At 36.3% G+C, this 11832-nt stretch overlaps 1 protein-coding gene across 1 annotated transcript; it reads left to right on the forward strand.

Annotated features, from left to right (window-relative positions):
• Positions 1 to 549: 549 nt before the first annotated feature.
• On the forward strand, positions 550 to 11700 carry LOC127517191 (sushi domain-containing protein 3). The gene is made up of 5 exons (XM_051902485.1): positions 550 to 732; positions 3582 to 3770; positions 6293 to 6440; positions 6783 to 6974; positions 9822 to 11700. Exons 1-5 carry the CDS (start codon positions 666 to 668, stop codon positions 10039 to 10041), a joined length of 816 nt encoding a protein of 271 aa, XP_051758445.1. The 5' UTR covers positions 550 to 665; the 3' UTR covers positions 10042 to 11700.
• Positions 11701 to 11832: the final 132 nt, after the last annotated feature.

Raw genomic sequence — 11832 nt, forward strand, 5'->3', positions numbered from 1 at the left:
TCTAGTGAAAGACTAAAATAAATAAAAATATTAAAATAAATAAGTACTAATAAAATTAGATTCAAATAAATAGAAATGTGATTAAAATAAAATTTAGTTATTAATCTATTAAGTAGATTAAAGATAGTTTGATCTATTAAATAGATTAAATTAGATTAAATAAATTTAAAAATAAATACAAATTTTGGTTAATATAAAAAAATCAAAATGATATGAAAATTAAAGAAAACAAATTTTTTTAACAGTAGATTACTATAATGAGTAGAATTTTTTTTTTTTTTTTTTAATTAATAGAATCTAATTTTAATAGAACCTAATTTTATAACATTTAATTCGTAAATGTTAGAATGGGGTCCCTCACACGAGGATGATCATATTTGGGGGTCTGTGGCACCTAAACGACTGAAAACCTCTGATATCTTATTCTCTTGTTCATTTTTCTTAATTTTATGTTGAGAGAAAAGAACTAGGCTATGGTGAATCCTTGACCAGTTCGTAGTCTGTCATCGGTCATCTGGAGTTAAAGCTGTGAGACAGCGTGTCCTCATCATAAATCCTAAATACTCGCTCCAGACTGAGCAGTACTGTCTGTCTGTCGCTTGCTCTGCGCATGCGCCGGTCATGAGGTTGTGGAGTGAAGAGAAAGCGCTCGTGCAACAGTTTGAATGGCATTAGTCATCAGCGCATCTGAATCAATGATGGGAGACTGGAGCAGTGTTCGCAACCGAACAGGTACATTCATCCACTTCAAATAAACATGTGAGCTCTGGAAATGTTATTTGGTTAGAGATTTGAGGTGCTTTATTCGACAAGATTGCTCGCTGACACTTTATTTGACAGTGTTCGTTACACATGTACAGCAAGTAGCCTACGTGTTGTTAGTCAGTACTTATTTGTGCAAAAGAGACACCTTAAAGTGTAACCGATTTTTCTCTTAATAATAATATATTAGCTAGTAGTCGTAATTGAAAATAACATAGCGATTCAGTTTGAATTTGTAGGCTAATTAACAGTTAACGATTAACATAGCCCTACGTGTATTTAAATAAAGTATTATTTAGGCTAAGTAAACTTAATTAGCTAGTGAAGCTAGTATTAGCTATTACTTGACAAATACATTGTGTAGCCTATTAATAATAGTAGACTATATTCCTGAGGGCAGATAACGAGCTTTTCTAGGACGCGGTATAACTGGCGGTTTGTGTGTGTGTGTGTGTGTGTGTGACAGAGTTTTTCATGTGTATTAACAGTAGCCAGGATGAGCAGCGGTGTGTGTGTGTGTGTGTATTAGCAGATGTTTGTGTTCAAGCAGCAGGAAACGCGTCTTCTGTAAATGACAGCGGTTCTGATCGGAAACGCGCTCCGTCTTCCTGTTTCTTTCTTCATTTTGTGTTTTCTGTTGTTTCTTGGTGAGATTTACTCATGCCGATCTAATCCTGTAGTATATTCTGTTGTTGTGTCAGTGGAACATTTTCTTGCAGCTTTTTCCATATAAAGACAATTCATGGTGATAAAACATAAAAAAACTACATATAATGTAACATAAAAGTAGTGTGTTTGAAGCCAAGTGTGAAAAACAGACCAAAATTTAAGTCATTGTTCACTGAAAATCAGCTGCAGTTAAAATAAAATAAACAGGCAACGTGTTTTTATGCTGTAAAACATTTTGAACATGTAAATGTTATTAATTAGTTTCTGTTGGCCAAAGCTTTCATTTATTTTATTTATATAGGCTACTGTATTTTTCTGTACAGTTGGTGTCTCTCAGCCCCTCATAAAATCACCAATACCTTTAAAAATCTGTGATTATGTGCGCTTTCTTTACATTTCCAGTCGTGAAAAAATTTGAGTGACATTTTGTCACACAATAGGCCTATTACCCTTCCATCAGTGGCAAACCTGGTCATATGTGACATGATGCGGCAGAAAAACTCACCTACTGACAAACAAACATTTTAATTTGTTTATTTAAAACTTGTCCATCAAGCTTGAGCAAGTTTAAAGTGGACTTATTATACCCCTTTCACAAGATGTAATATAAGTCTCTGGTGTCCCCAGAATGGGTCTGTGAAGTTTCAGCTCAAAATACCCCACAGATCATTTATTATAGCTTGTCAAATTTTGTGTGTCCCTTTAAATGCAAATAAGCTGCTGCTCCCGGCTCCCTTTCCAGAAGAGGGCGGAGCTTTAACAGCTCACACTTCAGTTGCTCAACAACAACAAAGCTGGAGAATCTCACACAGCCAAAATGAGGATTGTCAGTAACGGTGTTCAGTCTTACATTGTTCAAACCGGAGTCGACACTGATGGAGAGACTCAGGAAGAAGTTACAACTTTTAGAATGAAACTGGACGTTTCTGAATGGTTAGTGGATAAATTTATGTAGTTGCTGTGGAGTTGATTCAACTCATCGACTAGCATGTGTCGTCATGTTCATCTTTTGTGCAAATCCAGTGTTGAATTGACCCTCGTTTGTGAAGCAGTCTGGTGTAAAATGACGGCATGTCAACAACACTCTACTACAACAACTCTTCCTCTTCTCTAAAGCAGCCCAACATGGCCTCGCCCCCTTTGTTGTGTGTTCTCGGGGGTGGGGTTTATGTAAATTTTAGGGTTAGTGATGTCACCAACCCAGGAAGAAGCTTGTTGTAGTCCCTACCAGACATTTGTTGTAGTCCCCAAAAAGCGAATTCTGTAAAAGAAAATATCTCCCTTTGCATTGAACTTTTAGCGTTGTAACTTTGCAGATGTTGTTTATGCTCAAACAGCAACATTACACACTAACTAAAGTTAGAAAAGTGAAATCATAGTCAACCACCCCTTTAAAGGAAGAAATTTTCTCCTGCGCCAAATGCCTGAAATAACCTCTAGATGTTTCATTTAATTTCATGGGTTTTATTTATTTTTTTGCTCAAAAGCCAATAATAGACCTTAATGACAGTCAGCGCAGATGCCATATTGAATTTTATGCGAATGAAAATGAGGGTGTGAGGGATAGACTATAGTCTTGTATAAAGGTAGGCCTACTAGATCATGTAATTTTCAAAACTCATAACTTTCAAAACTGTTTTATGGAGTTTTTGTCTACTGATTTTTTTTTTTTTTTTTGTGGTGGTTTCAGCTGAACAATTGAGAACTACAGAACTAACATACTTCTGTCTCTCACAACCTTTTTCTATCCTGTCAAACAACATATGATGCTACCCTGGATAAGGTCTTTATTAAGTTAACATTTATTTAATAAAGCTATCATATTCTGAGACATATTCACTGGAGTAAAAACTATGCATTTTAATCTAAAATCGTATTTGGCTCATGTTATTTGTTTGACACCGATTTACAGTATGAGTGTGAAATTTAACAGGCACACCCTTATTACAGTTTCACTTCTCACTAGCACAAAAACAAAACAAAACAGTGTGGGAAAGAAACAGGTGTACAGATGAACACTTAAAAAACCTTGTAGGGCGTAGCAGAGAAACATGAGATTTCGCACACATAAATGAATCTATGGCATTTTGGTTGAGGTACATCTTTGTTCTGAATTGATGAATTAGGTTTGGTCTGATTGCTCCGCACAGGTCAGTGCGCTCCGCCGCTGTCTCCGGTCATCGGGACTCTGAAGCTGGTGTCCGGCGACGGCACTAGCGTGGGCAGCGTGATGAGCCTGCAGTGCCCGAGCAGACACCGCGCGGTCAGCGGCACTCAGATGGCCTGCGTGTGGAGCAGTAACAACACGCGCTGGAGCGGAGGAACACCCGAGTGCAGACGTAAGACTCTTACAAGAACACAAAACTCAACTGAATGACATATATCGGCTGATATTAGGCCATTTTTACATTGACACAGCGATTGTTGTTGTTTTTGTTTGTTTGTTTGTTTTTGCTCTGCAAAGGCTCGTTCACAACAAGGACGATAACTATAACGATAACAATAGAGATATATGAGCAATATCACACTCATAGCCGTGCGATATGGCTGTATATCAGCACGGCTGTGATTCGGCCATAGGTAATCGCAGCATGCTGATATACAGCCATATCGCACGGCTACGAGTGTGATATTACTTTTATACAACAGTTTGATGGCACAAGTGTGTAAATAAATAAGAAATAACAATAACAAGTTTCTTTAAAACCCTCTTTTGTGCAGAACACTATTGTACAGTATTATAGAGAGAGAGAGAGAGAGAGATCACCTGAGCGAGCATTACCTGTGTCTGATATAACATTCATTCTTCAGGTTGATGTCCATAATATTATATCTGTTATAAAAATCCATTTGAATGTCTGCTGAGGAAAGCGATCTTTGTATTTGTCCTTTTTACAGCTAAGGGAATTTTCCACAACATACAGCGCTAAACCAACGTCCTTTGTTTACAAAAGTCCCTTTCAATTTAAAAGTCTCTTGCGACTGACTCATTCACTCGTAAAGTTTGCCGCCATCTAATGGCGTATTAATGTAACTTTCACTCAATCCATATTACGCACTAATGTAATGCAACAGTGGCTGTTTCAGAGGAACGAGAGTAGGATCCAGATGCAGCAAACATTTATTCAAACAAACATACTAAAAGTAAATCCAGGCAAAACTGATTAATCCAGAACATGAAGGGAAAAACTGACAACAAGTGCACACACGTAACATCCATGGAAGGACAACACTAGACAAAGAACATGAGAAACACTGGGGTATATATACACAAGGGGAAACAGGCTTAACAAGATAACAAGGAAACAAGAAACACCTGGGGAGACAAATCAACATGAAAAACTACAAAGGACTACAAAACATGGCGTAACACAGGAAGTAATAAAAAGTCCACACACACGACAGGGGAACACAGGCTGGGATCATGACATAATGGACCCTTTCTCAATACCAAATACAACATATTATTTATATAAAATAATATTTATCGAACAGCAATATTTAAATTAACAACAAAAGCCATTATAAATTACAATAGGAAATAAACACAATTGTACAATTCAGTCAAACGTACAAAAGCAGTGCTCTACAGGATGTGAGTTAAATATAGCCTTAATATTAAATTATCAAATTTAACATAGCCCCATTCGATTTGCTCAGAAACAATAGATTAATAAGACCAAAGATTGCCCGTTTTATGTACCCAAAATGAATTATATCTCATGTTTAACCACTATAAGAGCCAGCGGCAAATCCCTGAAGCACTGACCGAGATGAAGCTGTTCTCGGCGGGTACACGAGCACTGAACGGCCGCTGACAGCCTGGAGATCACATCTCCGACAACGTCTGAACAAACTGTAAAAATAGGTGCTATGATTAAACATGAGTCACATATTTCAGGTCTAAACAACTACATTCTCACCTAGAAAACTCTTAAAACTACAGTTCGTGGTACAACAAGTGTAGTATTTGTAAAAAATACGGTGAATTTGCTCAACCGCCATGACAGTCGCTTCAAGTGGAGTGATACAACTAGTGGAAAGGTAGGAGTGCTGTTATCACTAGAATATCACACAGATATCAGATTCGAGAACCAGAAAGAACTGTTGTATAAAGAATAGATATATAATAGAGTTAACACCACATCTATAACCACAATAAACAGAACAATATCGTCTGCTGGTGTGGACGCTAATATAGTTACCATTATCTTTATAGTTATCGCTCTTTAGATGTGAAACTGTAAAAATGTTTGTTGTATGTAAAAATGTATGTATGTAAAGATGTAAAAATGTAAAAATTCACTTTAAGTCATTCGTGCAGATAGTTAGACAAACTTATCATCACAAATGTGTTTTAATAGTTATAATGTATTATGAAATGAATATGAAACTGTTCTCATTTTACAATAATATTAAAAATATTAAAGAATATAATAATAGATTTGCATTAGGACTTGAAAAGTAGATGTTTTCTATTTTAATATATTATAAACTTTAATTTATTCCTGTGATCAAAGCTGAATTTTCAGTATCATTACTCCAGTCTTCAGTGTCACATGATCCTTTAGAAATCATTCTAATATGATGATTTGATGATCAAGAAACATTTATGATTATTATCAATGTTGAGAACAGTTCATATTTCTGTGAAAACCATCATACAATCTTACTCAAAATTAATACAAAATCACCACCAGTAATATAAAAGTTCAGATCTGTGAATTGAATTTACTGTGATAATTAATTAGGTGTCACATGCTTTCAAAACTCATACTGTAGATGTCATAAAAATAAATTCCTAATGAACCGTTTCTGTTTTGCGTCTGTTTCCTTCACCCTCTCACTGTGTGTTTTGCAGCTTTGTCTCGGTTCGAGGACGAGGGCTTTCGTTTAGCTCTTCTCATGTCCTTCATCAGTGCCGCCATCATTCTCTTGATGAGCATCATCTTCATCACTTCCTGTCTGGTGAAACATGTGAAGCGAGAGGAGAGGAGAAAGATGGAGAGGTGAGAGAACCTGGAAATAAACAGAGCTCTTCAGTCTCATGATGTTATAAACCATCACGTCTTTATTCCCTTGTGAAAAAGAAGTGTGCTTAACTGTACACGTGTAGTGTACCTCAAATCTTAAAATTATATTTTAAAAAACTGTACTTGCAGATAATGTAATATTAATGTCATAGAAGGTCACTTAGGGGTTCTGCCCTCAAATGTTGCCCTCAAAACCAAAGCACAACATGATTGTCTGGCAGAAACGGAAGCGCTCGAGCTGCTTTAACTGATGAGGAGAGAGAGGAAGTGAGTTCAGCAGCACTGACGCTGATGTGTGTGTCTTGTTTGCATGTGTAGGGCAAGAAAAAATGGGGCATCTGAGTTTTGGCAACCAACAGACGTTGAGCGAGTGGAGCTGCAGAGAGAGGCGTTACACAACCACAAAACCACAAACAACAACAACAACAACAACTACACACAGCACACAGACACACACAGAACCACAGACAACCAGATCTACACCGGCAGTGACCCGCGCACTCCCTGCAGGTACTGCACAAATACACATACAGAAACACTTCATGTTCATCACAAAGTTAAAATACAGTTACAAATTCCTGACCTGAGACTTACTGTTAAGGCCTGTTCACACGGTAACTATTACAATAACACTAAAGATGAAGTTTGAAAAATACTTCTGAATATAAAAGAATTATGGAAGCTTGTTTCCGCCCCTGAATAAAACATAAAAAAAGATAATTGTGACTTTATAACTCACAATTCTGACTTTATATCTCGCAATTCTGACTTTATAATTTGCAATTCTGACTTTATAACTCGCAATTCTGACTTTATAACTCACAATTCTGACTTTATAATTTGCAATTCTGACTTTATAACTCGCAATTCTGACTTTATATCTCGCAATTCTGATTTTGTAACTCGCAATTCTGACTTAATATCAAGCAATTCTGACTTTATAACTCACAATTCTTACTTAATATCACGCAATTATGACTTTATATCACGCAATTCTGACTTTATAACTCACAATTCTTACTTAATATCACGCAATTCTGACTTTATATCACGCAATTCTGACTTACTATCGCGCAATTCTGACTTTATATCTCGCAATTCTGACTTTATAACTCGCAGTTCTGACTTTATATCTCGCAATTCTGACTTTATATCTCGCAATTCTGACTTTATAACTCGCAATTCTGACTTTATATCTCGCAATTCTGACTTTATAACTCGCAATTCTGACTTTATATCTCGCAATTCTGACTTTATAACTCGCAATTCTGACTTTATATCACGCAATTCTGACTTTATAACTCGCAGTTCTGACTTTATAACTCGCAGTTCTGACTTTATATCTCGCAATTCTGACTTTATATCTCGCAATTCTGACTTTATAACTCACAATTCTTACTTTATAACTCGCAATTCTGACTTTATAACTCGCAATTCTGACTTTATATCTCGCAATTCTGATTTTGTAACTCGCAATTCTGACTTAATATCAAGCAATTCTGACTTTATAACTCACAATTCTTACTTAATATCACGCAATTCTGACTTTATATCACGCAATTCTGACTTTATAACTCACAATTCTTACTTAATATCACGCAATTCTGACTTTATATCACGCAATTCTGACTTACTATCGCGCAATTCTGACTTTATATCTCGCAATTCTGACTTTATAACTCGCAGTTCTGACTTTATATCTCGCAATTCTGACTTTATAACTCGCAATTCTGACTTTATATCTCGCAATTCTGATTTTGTAACTCGCAATTCTGACTTAATATCAAGCAATTCTGACTTTATAACTCACAATTCTTACTTAATATCACGCAATTATGACTTTATATCACGCAATTCTGACTTTATAACTCACAATTCTTACTTAATATCACGCAATTCTGACTTTATATCACGCAATTCTGACTTACTATCGCGCAATTCTGACTTTATATCTCGCAATTCTGACTTTATAACTCGCAGTTCTGACTTTATATCTCGCAATTCTGACTTTATAACTCGCAATTCTGACTTTATATCTCGCAATTCTGACTTTATAACTCGCAATTCTGACTTTATATCTCGCAATTCTGACTTTATAACTCGCAATTCTGACTTTATATCTCGCAATTCTGACTTTATAACTCGCAATTCTGACTTTATATCTCGCAATTCTGACTTTATAACTTGCAGTTCTGACTTTATAACTCGCAGTTCTGACTTTATATCACGCAATTCTGACTTTATATCTCGCAATTCTGACTTTATAACTCGCAATTCTGACTTTATCTCGCAATTCTGACTTTATAACTCGCAATTCTGACTTTATAACTCGCAATTCTGACTTTATATCTCGCAATTCTGACTTTATAACTCGCAATTCTGACTTTATATCTCGCAATTCTGACTTTATAACTCGCAATTCTGACTTTATATCTCGCAATTCTGACTTTATATCTCGCAGTTCTGACTTTATATCACGCAATTCTGACTTTATAACTCGCAGTTCTGACTTTATATCTCGCAGTTCTGACTTTATAACTCGCAATTCTGACTTTATATCTCGCAATTCTGACTTTATAACTCGCAATTCTGACTTTATATCTCGCAATTCCGACTTTATATCTCGCAATTCTGATTTTGTAACTCGCAATTCTGACTTTATATCACGCAATTCCGACTTTATATCACGCAATTCCGACTTTATATCTCGCAATTCCGACTTTATAACTCGCAATTCCGACTTTATAACTCGCAATTCTGACTTGATATCATGCAATTCCGACTTTATAACTCGCAATTCTGACTTTATATCTCACAATTCTGACTTTATATCTCGCAATTCTGACTTTATTACTCGCAATTCTGACTTTATATCATGCAATTCTGAGGAAAAAAAAGTCAGAATCATGAGATAAATAGTCGCAATTACCTTTTTTATTTTTTATTCAGTGGCAGAAACAAGATTCCGTAAAGAATAGCACAACTATAACGAGGAATGATATTGCTGGAATCACTTTCACACTGCTTGTCATTCATTTTAGTTAGGTTATGCTGTGGCAAATTTTTATTCTTATTTTATATGTTTACATAGACGTTTCATGGAACGTTAGGTCATTAATATGGACATTTATTGGTAATAATGTGTATGAACCTTGTTATTAATAAACAAAACAACTTCATTATAGTTATCATTCTTGGTGTGAACTCGCACATTCAGAAAGTGCAACACTTTGTTAAGCCAACATCAAAACTCCATGCATTTATCCATCCGTCTCATTTATGCATGTGAAATACAGTAGCACATTTAAAATAAGGTGCGGTTACGTACTTTACTATGAATGTGTGTATTTGTGGCAGGTGTCTTCATCAAGGGAAGCCCTATCCTCAGATCATCCATCCGTCTCAGTTCTCTCTGATCCTCAATCCTCCCACTGACTGCCTGATGAACACACACATCGGCCCTGTAGAAGCACACTGCGACAGCGCTGCGGGGGACACACACTTCTGCAGGCCGCTTCTGCAAGATCCGGTCTGGAGCAGACAGCACCTGTTTAACCCACCGGTCCACATCATATGAGCACGTGCTCCACGTGCTGAAGACTATGGAGGACTTTGTGTAATAATGATGCAAACTGGGACTAGTCGTGAAAGAGACGAGTCCTCAGCTGAGAAGCTGAACTTTTTCTCATGTGTTGTATGTTGTTTTTTAAAATAATTCTGTTGTACACTGTATTGAATTGTTATTGCACTTAACATGCTATTCTACTTGACTCTGGCCACAGCATGGGTATTTAGTAAAAGTATGCAGTACAGTACACAATGGGCAGCAATAAATGTTTTAATTAGATGCATACTAAAATATTATAGCATAACACCATTACCTGCCACATTACTGAATGTTTACCGTTTGCTCTTTCCCTTAAAGAGCTATATGAAGAATTCAGAAACCCTTGTTATTAGCGACACTAGTGGCTGTTAAGTGAATTGCAGCCAGCAACTTATTGCTCGTGCTCGCACTCGTGCACACGCGACTGAACGTGATTCAGTGACCCAAAACAGCGTTACGAAATCATCAGATTATAACGATGTGGATATGTTTGCACCAGCTCTGAGATTCACCGGCATCATGTCGACAGATGAGGTCATTAAAATTACACAGTTATAAAAGTTTGGTTATAAAGTATATTTGATCTGACTATGTGAGACTATAGCATGAAAGACTGACATTACAGTACAGAATTGTACAAGCATTCATTCATTAATGTGTCATTGAACGGAAGAGAGGCTCTCGGGAGCGCGCGTAACCGTCACGCCCTTTTGATTTTCCCGGCAAAAACGTCCCGAGTCCTTCACATAAAAATCAGTCTACAGGCTTTCATAGACAACCTAGGAAGTCAGGGAAGGTCTTGTTTTTTAAGTTTCGTTACAAGCGGTTCACACATTGGCAATAAAAAAGTGATTAATACATGTAAATTCTTACATAGAGCCCCTTTAAATTTAAGAATGTAGATTTTGCGGGGCTCAAATGAGTTGAGAATAGTCCAAACAAAGACAGATTGATATACGCACGACAACACTGCTGTGAAGGGCATTACTGCTCAACATACTGTTTTATTACTCTCCATAAGTCAAGACTTTTTAAAAGTGATTCTTTTTACTTGTCTTTTACTACAAAAATATTCAAAATAACCAACACAGAATTCTCAATTTACTCAGTATAAGGATATCGAAAAATCTGAAGCATGGGTTTACTGGATGCAAACTTGAAATAATATAACCTAATGGAGGAAAAAAAGGTCAAACAACAGCCTACATTTTTATAAACTTTCAGTGAACAAGTCTGTAAAAAACAGTTCTGTTGTACTCAAAAACTAAAAACCAAAGCAATAAGATTCAAAATGTGGAAATTATCAAATTATCCTATGACTTTTTGAGCAAGTGTTAAGCAACTGTAAATATCCCTATACAAAAGCAGCACTTAAAACAATATTACAATCCAAAACGCTTTTTTGGTACTTTTTGTTCTGTCGCTAGTGTTGGTGCCTCTGAGAATAATGAGCAAATAATAAACCTGAATGTAATGCTAACGTTGCACTCCGAGTTCCTTTCAAATGTTGTGCAGTAATATAGCTTTTTGGTCTTTCTTTTCAAATGGATTCACTGGCCGACAGCGCCACCTGTGGGTCTTTGTTTTGTCTGCACCTGTTTTATAAAATTCTAAATAATATATTATTAATCATGTATGTCATTTTATTCGACTAGATCCCCATGTTGTATGCAAATATTCGTCTTTCTCTCGTTACACTTCGGAGCACTTCGACCATTTCCGTAGAAATGAAGGCATGACGAGAGGTGAGCGCGACAAAGG

The sequence above is a fragment of the Ctenopharyngodon idella genome, chromosome 8 (genome assembly GCF_019924925.1).
Source record: "Ctenopharyngodon idella isolate HZGC_01 chromosome 8, HZGC01, whole genome shotgun sequence".
In the NCBI taxonomy this organism is placed as follows: domain Eukaryota; kingdom Metazoa; phylum Chordata; class Actinopteri; order Cypriniformes; family Xenocyprididae; genus Ctenopharyngodon; species Ctenopharyngodon idella.

Bases quoted from the DNA above. Each gene is read 5' to 3' on its own strand.
- LOC127517191 (XM_051902485.1), top strand. From the start codon at position 666: ATGGCATTAGTCATCAGCGCATCTGAATCAATGATGGGAGACTGGAGC. The intron at 733-3,581 runs GTACATTCATCC...TGCTCCGCACAG, and splicing joins CAGTGTTCGCAACCGAACAG to GTCAGTGCGCTCCGCCGCTG. The intron at 6,975-9,821 runs GTACTGCACAAA...TATTTGTGGCAG, and splicing joins GACCCGCGCACTCCCTGCAG to GTGTCTTCATCAAGGGAAGC.